At 35.2% G+C, this 18,448-nt stretch overlaps 2 protein-coding genes across 2 annotated transcripts in view; one reads left to right on the top strand and one right to left on the bottom strand.

The window, feature by feature from the left end:
- LOC139146330 (uncharacterized) overlaps nucleotides 1-4,844 on the bottom strand; it is a 16,438-nt gene extending 11,594 nt beyond the window's left edge. The window contains exons 1-4 of the mRNA XM_070717737.1: nucleotides 3,353-4,844; nucleotides 2,186-2,263; nucleotides 1,811-1,882; nucleotides 673-741 (exon numbers count right to left, since the gene is read on the bottom strand). Of these exons, the coding sequence (XP_070573838.1) occupies nucleotides 673-741; nucleotides 1,811-1,882; nucleotides 2,186-2,263; nucleotides 3,353-3,547 (414 nt within the window). The 5' untranslated portion in view covers nucleotides 3,548-4,844. The remainder of the gene's footprint in view (nucleotides 1-672; nucleotides 742-1,810; nucleotides 1,883-2,185; nucleotides 2,264-3,352) is intronic.
- LOC139145967 (BEN domain-containing protein 6-like) lies at nucleotides 4,828-18,448 on the top strand. Its single transcript, XM_070717415.1, has 7 exons — nucleotides 4,828-5,098; nucleotides 6,229-6,324; nucleotides 6,812-6,862; nucleotides 13,126-13,288; nucleotides 14,243-14,391; nucleotides 17,196-17,406; nucleotides 18,230-18,448. The coding sequence occupies exons 1-7, from the start codon at nucleotides 4,895-4,897 to the stop codon at nucleotides 18,343-18,345; spliced, it is 990 nt and encodes a 329-aa protein (XP_070573516.1). The 5' UTR covers nucleotides 4,828-4,894; the 3' UTR covers nucleotides 18,346-18,448.

Genomic DNA, 18,448 nt, shown 5'->3' with positions numbered 1-18,448 from the left:
TTGAAATGAACAGGGTGTTCAAGGGAAACTATTCTCTGTTTGTAAGTATCTCTCTGAATATAAAATGCTGCAGACTGAACGATAGAGAACAAAGGGTCTATGGGATTAGCAGCTTGAGATTCTACTTTGAATAATTAAGAGGTGTTAATGAGTCAGGGACGGAATGAAGCTGGACCCGATCGACTGCACAACGTCCGGTTCATAGACACTGCATGCAGGTATAGGGTAATGTTTTCGGATTATAAGTTATTTCGGATTACTGGCAAGTCCATTTTTAGAAAGGAAAGTGTTACAACTATTTTGAGAAGAATTCGTCAAAACGGTTTTAAAGTACTTTTTACATATTGGTAGCGGCAATGGCGCAAGGCCACAGCCTTGGCAGAACACTGATATGGTAATCTAATACATATAGATGTTAGTTGTGTGTGTGAAAAACTGTGAAATAAGATGCTAAGGAATGAAGAAAAAACTGATATTTCCAGAAATAAAATCTTTAATGTAATTAGGTTATTAAAGTGGAATTACTGAGATAAAGAGGCTAATATCTTCATAGTTATGATATATTAGTTAAAACTGAATGTTATAATCATTTATGGCTAAGAGATGGTAGACATATTAAAATTAACAGAAATTGTAAAGCTGTAGAGTCTCAGTCTACCATGATTTACCCACCTCTCTTGTTACTTCATCATCTCCATGTGTTTCGGCTTCTGATACATGACCTCCATTGGTTCCCGGCGACTAAAAATACATTTAGATAGTGAAAAATGTGTTACTCTAAATCTATATTAAACTGTACTTGGCATTAGTCAATTGGTCTGTAATGGACCTGTATGATACAAGCAGCCTGCAAACTCCTCATATATTAATAGACACCAAATTAAGTCCAATAATCATTATCATTCAAGGTAACTATGAAATTTACCAGGTCCAAGAAATATTTCGAAAATGGCAAAGGCAATGTGGTCATCTTATACCACGAAATAATGGTGGTACCAGGTGTCCAGAATGGATACCCTGCCAGCTAGCTGCACCCGTCAAGATTGACCCAAAGCGACAAATCCATTTTTATTTGGTGAATTCACCATATTACTTTCGTGAGTCAAAATTTGGTATGCCGTTACTCATCATTCGAGAAACATTGGAATAAGAAAGATAGGAATGTTGGCTCAAATTTAAGAAGCTAAGGCACTAATTACTACACAGAATATGAGAACAACCAAAACAAAGCGTTTTAGTTCATGAATTTTGACTATCTCGCATGTAATTGCAATATTTGATAAGGCTGCACAAATTTGGAATTATGTTTGACGTCACCCTAGGTCACCAAAACCTACAAGGGGGGTTGGGGGGTTGGGTTACAAAACAAAGTATATATATTCTAAAATATGAAAATCAAGTAAAATACAAACTTGAAAACAAATATCCATGCTCATGAAGCCCTAATCCTCAAACTCTAAGCATAAATTTCACACAAATGGTTAATTGAACCTTGGGTCTTGATTGTATGTTTCAAATTTGTGCAGCCTAATTGAATTATACAAAAACACTTTCTTTAACTTATTGTAAAGAGTGAGTTAACTTGCAGTGGTAGATTGTATTTCTGCATTGGACGGCTGGGCAGGTATGAGTTATTTGCAATTGATGAATAGCGAAAAACAATGCAAGTCAGTCAGCAGTCTCACAGTCTTGCCTGCATTCAGTACACACAGAAACATACAGATCTACATTTGTATGTCTCTAAATGCGCATACAAAGATAATTGCAGAAACATAAACGTTGAAACATAAATTCACTTGGTTAACCTCACCTCTCTATTGTATCCATCAGTTTCTGAATTAGTGTTCCTTGTGTGCATATAACCTCCATGGATTTCTGACGACTATAAATGAAAAAGCGAGTGTATTATAATTTGAACACCGTATGTTAAATGTCCTTTAATTTATGTAAGTAAATATCAATGCTTTCATACTTCTTTTTTTAGCAATAATTGAGACAAGGACACGTGCATGAAAAATACACTCAAAAAAACTAGTAAAATCTTAGTATGTATGGTAAATATAAACAATTTTGTGTAACATAGACACTCAGCCATAAATACGCATACATACATACATATATACATACATACATACGTACATATGTGAAGGCAGACAGTATTACAAGTTTGAGATCTTTTCCTCACCTCTCTCTCTTCTCCACTATCATCTGTTTCTGTGTCCATATCTACTTCAGATGCATGACTTGAACTAGTTTCTTGAGACTACAAGACAACAAATAAAAAAATAAACTAGCCATAATTTAAAATCATGTATATAAATCCATATTGCATTATTTTACAGCCTACATTTGTGAAAACAATATGTAAATTGGTTTCAAACTTTAAGACTTATATTTGCTCTCTTTACTGATGGGTTACTTTCAGTTTGATCCCAATGTAATTAAACACCTGCAGCAGTGACCATGTTTTTAATTTATTTTAAGCTTAAGGTAGATCGCGCCTCGGGAACAGATATTCGGACTCTAAAACTTTTACAATTCTTTTCTGATCTACCACTTGTGGAGGTTCATTTAAAGCTCTTGGAGAACGAAAAATTTTCACCCTCTTAGATTTACGAAAATCCAAATTTTAATTTCTCCTATATAGAGTTAACATTGGGATGGCGGCCATTTTGAATTTCAAAAATTGCAAAATGTTGGGTAATTTGTTTCGCTAGTTCAAAAATTGCACAGTGACCCTGATTTTTATTGTTGATTTGGTAAGAGAATGGTTGAAAGTTTCGATGTGGAAAGTTTGATGAAAAGTTTAAGTCTTTCGCCATCGAGGCGCATACAGCCTTAATTGATATGCGCCTGACTACAGACCATATTAGGAAGTTATTAGCATATATAGTGGCATCTCATTCCAATGTAGGTGATGCCCAATCAGTTCATGAGATATGCCAACACGATCAAAACACACCCTATTCAAATGTAAATTTCATGGGTCAAAATGATGTCGGGGATTCCCTACTGAGTACAGCAACAAGCTCGCGACTACGATTTTCTTTCTGATACAAAATGTCTCTGATTATTCAACTGTTTATAAAAATAAATAGGCGTTATTCTGATGGCTTACATAATGTTCGGGTACAAACGATAAGGCGCAATCTCGCATAACAAAAACGACGGATTGGACAGACGATGATGAGACAGGAGAACCAGCGGAAGTTGACAGGAAACATTGCGAATAACACGCCAATGTAAACGAACAACATTGCCTTGGTAGATCAGTGTCTAACGAAAGGTCCAAAATCAAAAGAGTATTATAACCTTTACAAAAAAAATGTTAGTCTTCATTTTTAATACGTACCGGTGGCACTGGCAGTGCGACGGAGCTGTCATCTTGGTTTAACGTCAACTGGTTGACGTGGTTGTGGGGAAATTCGCTGTCGAACTCCTCTCCATCACCATCGGCTTGTGTCTTGCTTCGACGTATCTTCGTTCTCTTTGGTAAAGGTAATGCAGAGTCCAACAGATACTTTTTATATCTACCATTGAAGGCCATTCTGACTCAACTTTGCCGAGTTACGGAAAACCACGGTCCCTCCGTGGGAAAACAAAGTACGCACTGCACGATCGCGAGCTATCTGGCTATGGCGTTTGAGTAGATTGATGACGTAATTCGGATTGGTTTATTCTGTACATGGGGTTGTTTGGTTATACACTCATAAGCAAACATCTGTGTATCTGCTTATTATGGAGTTTAATTTTTTTGGGGGGGATACACTTCTCTGTTAACGTTAAAAATCGCGACTTGCTTCTTTGGGCATAGAACGGTAAAATAATACAACCGTTACCTATTTGTGAACCATTCCCTATGTTAGAGTCTCAAATGGTTTAATCCTAGTTACAGTGAACCGGCAGACGACAAAATTAATGTCGCGCGCACCAGCTCAAATTCTGAATATCGCGAGCGAGCACTGTGCGTAGTACTGAAGATTTCCATGGGTCACTTTTCTTTTATGTAAAGATAAGAATTTATGCAATGAAATACGCAATTTTTGATTTTACTGAGGAAGAAACCGCTGACATCGGCGAAGTGAAGTGGATCGAGGGCAATGAGAAACATACCATTAAATTTTATAAGACCAGGCCTGAAGTTATTGTTCAATGGCCCAGCCGAGGTTTTTTTTCAAGATGTGTTGCGAGAGTTATAGAAGTGGGAGGTGAGTTATTTTTTTTTCTTGTGCAATACTTTCAACTTTGTAAACAGTATACGGTTGTATTTTAAGTAAAAATACTTTTTCTATATTGAACATCCTTAAAGCAAAAATATTTCAGTTGTTTTCACAGATCATCACTTAGTTGCGCGGGGAAGCGGATAACACAGGTCTTTATCTATAGTTTTTTTCATTCTTGTTCCTAAAGCAACCAAGACAACGTCTATTTTTTACAGCTGGGGTCTAGCATATTCTCTCTATTTATCATCTTTTAAATGCTGGACTTCCCAATACAAAACGATAGATCTTAAATATTAGGTGTAACTTTGGTAATTTTTTCTGTTGCGTTTTATTAAAGTATGAATCACCATATTTGTCTTCTTGTATTCATGCATAATTTTCACGACAATTAAAGAGGCCTATACTTAAATACAATAAAAGTGATAGTGCAATGCTCTCAAGGCCCTGCAATGTTCTATTTTAAATACTATCTTCTTTGTCTGTTCACAGTAATGTTGTACAATACAACAAACATGTTATTGCAAATCAATCATTTGAATATTTGTGATGTGAAAGCAAAAACCATCTCAGTCTGAGATTTCATGTGTGGCTTGAGGAAGTTGCTTGTTGCTTTTGCAGGCTAGTAGCTATTATTGAAACACTAATTTCTCACATAAAAGTGTGATCATTAAATGGATATGCTATGCTATTTGGTACCAACTTTTTTAGATGATAAACTGAAGTTGCAAAGGCATCTCGAACACTTTTTAAGAACAGGGGACCATGATCCACCAGAAACCCCAGTTCTTGGAAAGGGAAAGCGTGGGCGGATCCTGAACAGGATGTATATTTCGAGTGATGATGATGAAAATGATGCATCATCTCAAGAAATTCAGGTAAGCTGACAACATCTGAAAAATTATAGGTGGAGATAAATGATAAGGTTGAACTGACATACCGGGTACATACAGAACATATCAAGGTCGGTTTTAAACCTGGCTAGGACTTTGGTCATCATCCTATTATTCTGGGATAATCTTAGTTAGATCTATTAAAGCCAACATAGGATCTCACTGTCAGCATAATACTGCATGACACAATAGTACATGATATTGCATATTCTGGTGCAAAAGGTAAGGATATTAGCATTCATGCCACCCTGTGTTTGTACTTGTTTTGCCACGGAATCTTTGTTTTGATTGGTATTGTAAAAATGAACACAAGAACCACAAAGATATACTCATGAAATTGTTTTCTAATTATTCACCTGTGTTATATGCTTTCATGATACATTTCTGAGCTGTTATCTGTAATAACCACAATACACCATAAGGTTACAGAGTTTTAAAAGCAATAAAGCACACTCAGCGATCGCATACCACAAGATTTTGTCGAGTTCACGACATATATGCACAAGCGATAGTGAGAGCATATATGAAGTGAACTGGTCAAAGTCAAGTGGTATACCGTCACTGTGTGTGATTTATTGCTATTATAACAGTATATTGAAATTCTGGTGTGGAACGTCAAAAACTGATTTTTTGCTCAAGCTGAGAGCTTGCCCATATGCCAGCTGTTGTATATCGCCAATATACCACGGTTCTTTTCGCATTTTGACCAATCAGATATGTGTATTTGCACCATCAATATACTGGTATGATATAATAGCAATTATATCGTACCAGTATATTGATGTCGGAAATGCTGCAATCTGATTGGTCGAGACACAATAACAACCATGGTATATTGGCGATATACCATGGCAGGCATGCACGCGAGCTCTCAGATTGAGTAAAAGTCTGTTTTTTGACGTTTCACGCCAGAATTTCAATATACTGTTATGATATAATAGCAATTAATCACACACGGCGACGGTATACCACTCGATTTTGACCAGTTGACACTTCACATATGCATTCGCTATCGCTCATTCATATAGGTCGTGAATTGGTCAAAATCTTGTGGTATACCATCGCTGGGTGTGCTTTATTGCTTAAATATCTTTCTTTTATAAATCTTACTTAAGGTTAAAAAGCGTGCTCGTTCTGCCTCAGAAGCAAAAGCAAACCTCAAGGTTTTGCAAAATATTTGTGAAAGAAATGCAAAGAAGCCAAAAAAAAAGGTTAGTAAATAAATTCTAACATTTTCATGTGGAATATACATTCAATTTCAAAATGTGTAAAACGGTTCTCTTATGGCTTGGCTTCATCGTACTGTAAATATGGTATGTGACATATGGTATGTTTCATTAATAACAATACAATTTTTTTAAAATTGCAGGACCGTTGATCAAAATGACCGTTGAAATTTGAATTCACTTGTCAAATGTTTCATAAGGGAATGGTTTCCTAATGCAGTCAAAGCCCATATCCCTCAAGAGGGCAGACTTCAGAGAAAACAGAGATAGAATAGGAGTTTTAATTTGACGTTAACAAATTTCAAGAGATACATCTGGTGGGGCTTTAACATTTACAAATTAATTCTATCCGGGTATGTGCTAATTCCAGAATGTAGACATACATTATGCTACAGACTATTTTGTTGAAATAACTTGCCATTTAATATGATGTATCAGTTTTTTTCTCATTATAATGATCTATTTTACACAGAATGGGCACAATGTGTTGAAGTCTGTCGGAAACATCCCTACTGCTGATGAAGTAAGTTTAGTATAGTAAACTTGTTTACATTTAAAACAATAACCACATGAAGGCACATTTTCAGATTATCTTCAACATTTTTGTTTTATTGAGAGGACTTAGAGACAATAAATAGAAAAGTGAATAGAGAAGAGGATGTCCCCAGGAAATTTATTTTGAGTTTTTTGATAACAAAAAATATGCTTGACCCCTCAATTGTATACATTTTATCGAGTTTATAACAAATTTCAACCTGTGTTATATTGTAACAGCATGTTGCCACAGGGTAGTCCCCCACTACCTGTCCCCTGAGGTCATGTACTAGGGAATGCACATGCTGCCATGGCATTGGAGTCTAGGCGTCATAGCGGCCTGGAAGGCGGTATGTCTCACAGGATCCAACCTCACATCGGGCAATGTGGTACATGACACTCTCTTGAGCCTATGACATTACCCCCATGGAACTTTATTGAGTTTAAGCTGTCAAAACATGTAAAAAGTTAGAATTCTCTTTATTTATAAGCTGCTACCTTGCAGCGATGATGCGTTTGTTAGTTAAAAGGTTTTAAAAGAATAATTTCATCGGAAACTCCAAAATTTCAAGTGACCCCCCCTCGCCAACCATGATGAATTCGAGTAATCTCCCTAATTCTGAAATTTTGACTACCCCCCTCCTTTAGAAAAGTTACATACCAATACATGTAATTGTAAAATTTACAAACTACAGCAACAGTAAAGACCTTCAAATCCTGATGTACCCTGCTAGACTATCATCAGTTATCTCATGATTGTTCAAAAAAGGTGAATCCATCAAAATGAAACTCAATGTCACAACAAAATAAAGATATAAAAACTCAAGCTATAATCAGTATCTAACCATATTGTTTAATTTGGATGGGTATTATGACAGGGTTTTCACTAGGATATCTGACTGGTCAGAATTTGCAAGTACAGGGGGAGAACATGCGAGAGGCTTAGGTGAAAGTGTTACAGGGGCTTTTCCCTATCGTGCATGGAAATTTTTAAGATATTGATGTGTGCAATGGTGCAGTCTGGTGCAATCTGAGGTGTTTTTAATGCTTTTTACAAAGTGAAACTGTTAGAACACCCCAAGAGGAGAGCGAGAGAGGGGGTTCCCCCTCTAGTATTGGAAATTTTGAGAAATTGATGTGTTTAATGGTGCAATCTAAGAGGAGATTCAGTTTATTTTGCACTGGGTAAAACTGTTTGAAAATGACATTTAACACTGATATTTTTTTTACATTTTTTGCATGATCAGTGTTTGAGTCACAATATTCAACAACCAAACAATGACTATACATTTGGTGAAAAACAGTTCTATTTGCCAGAGACAAAAGAAAAATGAATATACAGGAATGGAAAATCTGTGACCTTCTTGTGCTATTTCTCCAGCACCTGAATATGATATGTTTAACTGTCAAAATGGTATTTGAGGTCAATTAAAACATATGTTTCTGTGATAATAAAGGATGAATTCACAACAGTTAAGTTTTGTCCTAGATCCTGGGGAAATTTTGAGAAAAAGTGCAATGATGCAGTCTAGTGCAATCTGAGAGGTATTTTCAATTTGTCTGTTACCAGTAAAACTGTTAGAACACCCAAAGGGGGGAGAGCACCCAAGGAGGGGGTGCCCCTCTCTTGCACTGAAAATTTTGAGAAATGGATGTGTGCAATGGTGCAATATGAGAGGTGTTTCAATTTATTTCGCGTAAAAAAATTGAGTAACCCAAGCCCCCCTTCTTTCTCTACACATTTTGAGTATGCCTTCCTGAAGTTTTCAATTTTTTGAGTGACCACCCCTCACATTACTCCGAATACATGGCGACAAACCGGTAAATCCCCTTTAGATAGTGCCTATATGTATGCCATTGAGATATTGCAACAGAAGTCCTGAAATATAATTCCAGGGTCAGAAAAGGGAAGGAAAACATTGAGTGCATGACAATGAGGTGTAAAGTAGACCTATGTAGTTTGCTTATGCTTATATCATAAGTGCTGGGAAAAAAAACATAAGAATTCCCTGCGGTAAAAATGTTTGCGTTGCCTATGGCGGCGCCCCGGTAAAGAATTACATGAGAATAAGGTTTCCAAATTTTGCTCATTTCAGGTGCATTGTGACAACCTTTTTTCACTTCTGTCTGTTAATGACAATTTTTTTTCTCAGGCAGTAAATTAGAGGATCAATTTTTTTTTTCAAAATCCTCCATACCCACCTTCCCCATAAACCAAATGGTTCTCCCCATATAATAAGTGATGAGGAGAAAAAATGTGTTTGGCATGCATGGATAATACTACGGGCTTTGATCTCCATGCCATAATTTCCCACATTAACCTTGATTATACCACAGCCATAATCACCCAAATGTTTACATTGCAATAATGTGTTACTGATATTGGTATACACACAAACTTCAAATTTAATGAATTTCAATCTTCAACAATTATGTTGTTTTCATACCAACTATTTTCGAATGATTGAGCATGGAAAGTCCAAATGATTGATCATGTAAAGTCTTACTGACAGGCCTTCTTTTTTCTGTCAGAACTTTTTTAACATCTCTAAGAAAACTTTCCTTCTAAAAGTTTGTGGCAATTTCCATGGAGACTGTCTTAAACAACATCACAGGAGCTGTTAGGCTGACAAACTTTATAATGTATGATACATCACTTACGAAGCCTAAATGCCAATTGCAAGATCGTGTTTGCTGTGATCAGAGAGGGCAGTAATCAGTTTGAAAGGAAACTTACATTTGAAATAAATCAAGACATGACTTATCATTGCCAAAACTTGAGCTGGTATGTGCAGGATTTTTGGGTTCGAGAAAGGACTTCCCAAATTGCAGTTAGTAATTTTAAGTATTATTGTGTGTGAATATTAAGTCAAATGTAACTACCGGTAATACTGTTTAAAATATTTACAGTGTCTTGCAAAAGACCAGAGTCATGATCTGCTTTTGCTCTACTGCTGTTGTTGATCAGGGGAACAAAATAGGAAAAGTCATGTTACACATTTGGCTAGTCAGGTCTTTCAGTAAGAAATGGCAATCTTCTTTCTTATCAGAATAATCTGTTGTAATGTTCAGTTGTTGTTCTCTCTTTATTATAGCTTTCATGTAGGTGATGGTATGCCAGACGTATGCAAAATGCATTCGAGTTGATTAACTTAAAAAAGACAAGATGATATAAACAAGGTTTCATTGAAGGATCATTTTATTTAACTGGCCATCAGAATAAAAGATACTTGGACATAGCAACTTTTCTATGATTCTCATTTCAAGTCTTTTGTAAAAGTTTCAATAAAATGAAATATCACAGTGATTGTTTTCTATATTCTAACCAATGGAATTTGCAGACATTTTGCCTGGGTCCTACTATCAAATAGCCAGTTTGCCAATTTTGACAATATTATAAATGACAGTATTGCATCCAGGAATTTTAAACCATACAACTCTGTCTCTCTACTGTTTGATTTTTGGGCACATTTTGCATATTTTGTGACATGTATCAATTGTAAATCAAATGTTTTATTATTTTACCATAAATAAGTTTCAGAAAACAAAATTAAAGCTTCTGGAACAGCGTATAACTATGCTTTAATTTCAGACAATTATATAGTATTCTGTAGAGGGGAAAAACACCCACCCACACTCTCCCCTTAAGGTTGTCCTGTGTCATTTTTAAATAGTTTTATATGATACAAACTAACTGAAACACCTCTAAGATTGTACTAGATAATGCACCGATGATTGCACAAATCAAGGTTTCAGAATTTTCAGTCTGGAGAGGACATCTCACACTCTCTCCCTTTGTAGTTAACCCCCTGGAAAAATGCATACCTAGTGTCAAAGCAATTGGACAAGTGGGTTCAGAGAAAATGATATTTTGACCTAAAATGACATCACCAACCTACCCTACAATAAGCTCTTTCGATGTCAGTGCATATACGAAATGTGAGCCATAAGCAATAGGGATACAAGTACTGGTATTAATATTAACTTGCTGGACAGATTGATTTACATTGGCAATTACTAAAAAATGATGTTTTTTGCTTCAACAGTTGATTGAATTTCTGACCTGACTCACTTCACTGCATTGACCAGGCATGCCTGGCTGTTATCTGTCAAACGAACGCAAGAAACATTTCAACCTAAGTCAATTGCTCTCTTGCTTTCTTATCATTCACAAAAAAGTGAAATGTCAACGACCGGTACGTACCTTCTGAGAGGAGAGGAGAAGTCTATTCTGAACCATAGCCAAACGTTATCATAATAAAATACATGGTAAAAACTTCCGGGGCAAATCGTGACCTGAACTATGACCTCAAACACGTTTCAAGACAGATGAAATTTTGTGAGGTTTTTAAATTGCAGAAGTTTAAATCTACATTTTGTTTTTTCATTTGAACGAGTTGAAAATACCATAACTCCAAGATTATTATTGTATCGACAAGAAATAATTGTGAATAAAATCTAGTGTTATTTGCCATACCCTTTGAATTCATGCAGTTTTGACTGATTTATGTCAAAATTCAACTATTAACATGTACAGAGATGATTAAGACTAAAATGTGGCTATTTCATATTATGTATGGCTCAAAAAAATCTTATGCAAATGATACTTAGATTGATGAAGAGAATTAGTGATGCTGACAATTTCATGAAGTCACACTATGATATCATTTGTCTCAGTACTGAGAAAAACTGCTGAGTCAGCATATTACCAGTTTCTGTTGCACCACGGGTTTATTATTATTATTATTATTATTATTATTAATCTTTATTTAAACTCGATAACTCCATAGGTGAAACACCTCTTTTGGTGGAGGTCGAATAGACAAAAGAAAGTCATAATACACTTTGCAGCACAAACATGAAAACACAAAATACACAGAAATACAAATATAAAAAAACCTAAGAAAAGGCATCTGACAAGTAAGTATTATACAAAAAGTTGTTACAAGATTTCTTAAAACTAGTCAGTGACTCAGAGTCCCTCATTGATTTGGGGAGTTATATTCATCCACACCCGCAACTGACAAAGTGTTCTGATAAAGAAGTGTACGTGCTTTGGGAACTTTAGGAGGTTCTGATTGGAAGATCGAAGTGATCTGGAAGGGATGTAATTATTGAACATACTGGTTATGTAGTCAGGGGTTAGATTGTGAGTTGCTCTGTAAATTTGGGCCATACGGTTACAACGGAGTTTCAAGTTAATCGGCAGCCAATGAAGCTGAGTATACATTTGAAAAGTGGAAAGAGGCGGATCAATATCAAGAATAAGTCTCATTGCACGTCTCTGTAGACGCTCCAATGCATATTTATTACTACTGGAAGTAAAGCTCCAAACATTAGAACAGTAATTGATGTGTGGTGAGATGAAACAGTAATATAATAACTTAATGTACGTGAGTGGAGAGGAAGAAATTTTTTGATGCGCGCCAAAAGAAACAATTTGGAAATGATTTTGCTTTCAATGGTTGAAATGTGTTCACACCAGTCTAGGTTATTCGAAATAGTGACCCCTAGCAACCTCTCTGGTGAGACGCGGTTTAGACTCATGGCATGTTATCTTGAAATGTAGTGCGGTGACACCATATTTTGAATGTAATTTTCAAAATGACTTTTCAGATCAAGTCTTTTGTGAAAGTTTCAAGAAAGTGACAAAATTTCAAAGATGTTTTCTTGCATGTATATACATGCAAACCGGAGTGTGCTGTCCCTGGGTCAAAGTCCCCTGCATAAACCATTATACATAATTTTGATCACTGCTATAAAATTATGAGTGATTATAATTTGCGTGTTGAAATTGGAAGAAAATATAAAACTCATTTACTTTTAAATGAAAGAATTTGCTTGAGATGTGATAGTAATATAATGGATGATGAGTTTCACTTTTTATTCACATGCAAGTCTCATATTTCTGATAGATCAATTTTGTGCAAGAAAAGCGGAATAGATTTGTGTGTTGAATAAAAAGTAGAAAACATGAAAAAGATTATGGAACAGAATTTTCTGAGCCTTAATTGCTATACTTTTAATGAATTCTGGTGTTTTCTGACTCCTCACGTAGCTATCTAAAGTCAGCTGTTTACAGTCAGATTTATATGTGTACTTCAATTCAATTTACTTGGATTTTAATATCCATTTGATGGTGTTCAGTTTTGAACATGCTCTTATTTCTTCTCAAATGTATCATACCACAGTGTCTCTCTGTTAGTGTGTGTTGATCAGTAATAAAAGATTGATTGATTGATTTTTTTTCAGCCTATGCTAATTGATGAAGATGAACAGGATGGAGTTGGTGATAGTGATGGTGATAATGATGATGCTAATGATAGAAGTGATGACAGAATTTCATTGAAGAAAAAGATTAAAGAGTTAGAAATGGAAAACAAGGCATTGAGGAAGGTCATAACAACACTTGATTGTAAGTAATCTGACTCCTCGAGATGTTTTATTTTTATCAAACAAAATTCATATGATTATATATACATCAGTGTTGCAGCCATGACGAACTGCCCTTGCGACAATATTCCCAAAACTGAACCTGTTGTCAAGGATTCTGGCTAGGATACCGGCATTACCCTGCAGGTTATTACTCATGAGTCAACTGTGTCAGGTGCATGAAGTCTGCAAATAATATCTAACACTGACAGTGGTATTTGTTTTTTATGATTATTTAGAGGCTTTATATTTACATAATTTTGGAGTAGTGATTATAAATAATAAAAACAGCTGCACTTGATATTGCAACTTGCTTGCACTCTGGTGCTCTGATTGGCAGCAGATAAAGTGCCTGTTACAAATAATTGCCTAAGACGTAAGCATAGCAAACCTGGGTCAAGTAGCTTGAATTTTATGAAATTTATTGTTACACAAACAATAAAAAAATTGATTAATAACTGACAAATGGTTATGTCCCTAAAAAAACATGAAAAATATCCCCCATAATAAACAGTAGTTGGATATTATTTGCCCCTGTTTTAGTGCTTTTATCATGTATGCAATATTGAGCAATACAGCAAGCAAACTTGTAAATAATACTCTTGTTGACAAATAAATTTTAGTCAGGAACCAAAATTTAAACATAAGCAGTAATACATGCACTCTGTACACATACACTCTATATTCATATTTAGCTATGTACTGGGCATTTCAATATACTTATAGGAGTTGAACAAAAATACAAGTAAATACACAGCAAAAACACGCCAATTTAAGGCCGTTTGAAAACTGAATATTTCAATCCTTACTGCCTTTAATACAACATGGTCTGAAGTTTCACCTTACAAAGATGATCTTCATTGTTGGACGATATGTGACATTTTTAAACTCCACTTTGAACCCTGGCTTTTAATTAAATTAAATATTTGTCTCACAGATCTTCCGGCTGTGACTCACAAAATAGAACAATTTTTACATGCAAAGGACAATGCCAAGGAAACTGAACAAAGAAGTGTTGCCGTCTATCATGATAAAGCAAATCGACACAGTTTAAGACCACAAGAGAGGGATGACAGACCACCAAAGGTATAATATTGTTTACTATATTGGCTGAATTTTATACATCTATTTATTGATGTTAAACTCAAAGCTCTTCATATTTTTAGCTACTTGAAATTGACATTTTGTTCAGGGGTATACGACAAATTGTGACCTCAGAATTACACTCTGTCCTGTGACCTTGAACGCAATAGACCATGTTCCGAACAGCGCGAGACATTCCGAGATATCGCGAGAATATGTGGTTCGCAGTGGACGTGTTCTCGCAACACAGGACAAACTGCGCAAAACAGGACAAGTCGCTAATTACGTTAAACACTGCATAAAATATATGAAGTTGCAATCTTTGCTCAGTTCTGCACTTTTTCTAGTTCCATACAAAGTTTGACTTGTTAGTACTAAGCTGGAAACCTGTTTCTACGGGCATGTATTAAAGTCTCGCGAGATCTCGCAATCAGCGGAACATCGTCTATTATTAAATTTTGAGACATGCAAAAAATCACCTCATAGTGTAACATGTGGCATGGATGCAATAGGCCAAACCCGGAATTCGAATCGACCACGGTACAAACAAAGCCATGTGCGCAAACGCGCACAGACGTACGTGTATTTCCATACGCGTTCAGTACACATGTGGGTTTGTTTGTACCGGCATCACGTGATTATTTGGGCGTACTGAGTATGTAGAACGGCGTACGCATCGCGTTCTTTTTATTCCGGAGTAGAACCATTAATACATTAATTTTTTATGTGTCTATGTGTGTGAATCAAACTGGTACATATATCACATTGGTATAGATGCATGTTTTAGTGTAGATGGAATTTTATATAAATGAAGTTGTCATTACCAGAAATATGCAAATTAACTGGAAAATGTAAAAATGATCAAAAATTATAAAAGTCAGTGACTACTGATCAGATTGCATTGGAAATTGATATACATGAAATTTAGGTACAGGTTATATTGTTTTTTTTTGTTTTGAATGGACATGTGGATTTTTCTATTTATTAGGAATATCTCTATTTTTGCTCAAACAATCTTATCATCAGAAACCATGTATCAAGTTGCTTTAAAATAAAGAATGCTGGTAATTGTATGACTTAATAAGATCTTTTGAATTCATGATGAAATGTGCATATCTTACTTTTGCGGACAATTTTTAGCGTTTTTGGTCAAAAAGTCTTCTTCTCTTTAACCTTTGTACAATTGGTGTGGAATTTTGTAAGTGTAATCTTTGATAGGAAGCATTTTTCTCACAGGAATCTTTGGAGTATGTTATTGTTACTGTTGTTGTTGTTGCTGTCTACCTATACATATGTTGAGAGAGAGTTGCATGGGGTCAAACAATGATATTGTTCTTGTCCTTATTACATCTACATAAATCACATTGGTATAATAAATGTCCCATTAGCGTTGTAATCATTATTTGATAAACTTATCAGACCCATTCTTGTGTATGGTTATGAGGTATGGCGACACAAGTGTACCTCCAAATCAGCTATAGAAGACGTTCACCTCAGCTTTTGCCGGTTCATATTGGGAATTTCAAGAAACACATCAAAACTTGCAACATACAGCGAACTCGGTCATTATCCCATCGAAATTTTCATTCAAAAACAGATGATCAAATACTTTAATAGACTTAATAATAGTGAACACTGTCTGTTAAAGGAAGCATTCCTAGTTTAATAACAAAACTCTGAAAAGCAAGTGGTATTGTAAGATTGAGTCAATCTGTACTAATATCGGGGAAATGCAACTTGTTAATTCCGATCAAATTATCACTAGGTCTGAATCGACCAAAATTCATGGCAAACTTAGAGGCACATACGATGAACTGTGGGAAAGAGAAATCCAAGATGATAAAAGAACGAATAAAGATGCAAAAAAATAAATTGAGAACATACAGAACATTTAAACAAAGTATCGAGCTTGAAAATTACATTACTACTATTAATAATATTGATCTCCGAGACACTCCTGTCAAATTTAGATTAAGTAACCATTCATTAGAAATTGAAACAGGACGCCACAATAAAATTCCGGTACATGAAAGAATCTGCGAACTTTGCGATAGTAAATGTGTAGAAGATGAACAACATTTCATCATTTCTTGCAAATTTTACACCAGCCAAAGAAATCCCTTGTTTGCTGCAGCTGCAAAATATAACACCGCATTTTATGATGTACTTAACAAATCTGAATTCATAATGAAAAATACTAGCATATCAATTCCTCTAGCAAAGTATACATGTATGAAATTGAGAATGGAACGCCTATCAGAAATGTAATCATAATTTGATTCGGTTTTTTGTATGAATTTATTTCTTTCTTTTTTTTCGTATTATTACTTCGAAACACTGTTTTGGTTTCGTTTGAGTAACTTCCTCATTTGTTTTTGTAACGCTACTCTTCCCTTCAGAGGGAAGTTATGTGTTTAATAAATACACACGTTTGCAATCAACATCAATAACAAAATAGCTATGTTCCTTAAATTAAATTGATCAACAACAACAACACGAATGATGTAAAAATAAACAACAATAGGAACAACATCAACAACAAGACTTCTGTGACCCATAGGCTTTGTTTGCTTGCTAATTACAGAAATTGATATCGTCACACAGTGTAAGCACATGTTCAAACGAAGAATATGTCACCATTCAGAATAGCCCTGCATGATTACCATTTAGTCCATGTTATCATTGATTTCTGAGCGATTTACCAAAGGCTGTAAATCACAAACATCCAATGGACATGGTAATATATTACATTGGTGATTATAGGACCAGTTTAACATCATGTGCTATTTTTTAATTTAATCTTCAAGGTAAAGCTTGGCGAAAACCTGGAAATCGATGCAGCAAAATTACGCAAATGCAACACGGCAAACATGAAGAGTTACACCAGAGACCTTATGTCTGTTGTTTTCAACAGGGATACAATGGCCTCATCGTCACTGACCGGAAAAAAATCTAATGCTCACATGGGAAAGACGGCAAAGCAAAAACTGCCTGAAGAAAAAGTAGAGGCGATCATTGGTAGGTCAAATACAAACTGTCTAACTTAGAAATCTGTCCAAACTTAACATTTTATCCAATCCCATAAAGACCTAGTGTAGCATGTTAAAAGCACCAAATTGAATATGAATCGGGCATTTATTGGGAGAGAGATAAAAGTGTAATAAATTATTCAGGAATGGATTACATGTAAGCATGATAGTATTTCAGCTAAATATAAAGTTGTATGGACTAGCTTGCATGAGATGAAATAAAAAACTTCAATAAATGTACAATGGATGGTAATGTGTATAATGCTGAAGGTAACATTAAAACACTGTGTACTTTCTAATGAAGGCATTGTCGCAATTGGCACCCTCTCTTTCACTTAAAGCCCCATGAGTGCTGCTAACTTTTGATGATAATTTCACCATTTATATTTTGAATGTGAAACATAATTCCTTGTTCTTCTCCACAAAGTATATTGATATACACAGTATCCAGCTTGTCAACTCAGCCCCTATGGTTGTAAACTGCATTGTTATTGTTGAAAACTGACTTCTGGTCCGGACTAGAATTCAATGTAAACAATAACAGTGCATTTTACACATATAGACGCTAAGTTGATAAGCTAAATAGTGGGTGTTTCAACATTCTTTGGGGAGTAGAATAAGATTTTTGCAATTGATTTGTAAAATAAAAATAATGAAAAAACCATCAAAAGTTTGCAGCACTGGGGCTTTAAAGTGTTTCCATGTATTGCTATAGTGTGTTCAATCTTTATAATCCTATTATACCAATAATTCTAATTCGACACAAATTATCATTAATATCACTGTTAAAATTTTCATTACCTTTTTTTTAGGTCATGTAACTACACGTTTTAAAACGGAAGGAAAAGAAGTGAAAAGAGTCATTCAAAGCAAATTAAATGACGAAGAAAAACTGAGGAAAAGACACAGTGTCACCGTTACTGTTTGAAGTTAAAAATTTGCCAAGTTGTTGAATTGTTAATGCTGTTGTCAATCTAATCTAATCGATTTGTTAATGTTTTTGTCAATCTAATACTGTTGATGTTTGTTCA

The sequence above is a fragment of the Ptychodera flava genome, chromosome 12 (assembly GCF_041260155.1).
Source record: "Ptychodera flava strain L36383 chromosome 12, AS_Pfla_20210202, whole genome shotgun sequence".
NCBI classification, from domain to species: domain Eukaryota; kingdom Metazoa; phylum Hemichordata; class Enteropneusta; family Ptychoderidae; genus Ptychodera; species Ptychodera flava.
The sequence above is the reverse complement of the archived record's forward strand: the minus strand, read 5'-3'. Positions and strand labels throughout refer to the sequence as shown.

Coding starts and splice junctions, on each gene's coding strand:
- LOC139145967 (XM_070717415.1), top strand. CDS start 4,895: ATGGATATGCTATGCTATTTGGTACCAACTTTTTTAGATGATAAACTG. Junction 5,099..6,228: donor CATCATCTCAAGAAATTCAG/GTAAGCTGACAA, acceptor ATCTTACTTAAG/GTTAAAAAGCGTGCTCGTTC. Junction 13,289..14,242: donor GGTCATAACAACACTTGATT/GTAAGTAATCTG, acceptor TTTGTCTCACAG/ATCTTCCGGCTGTGACTCAC.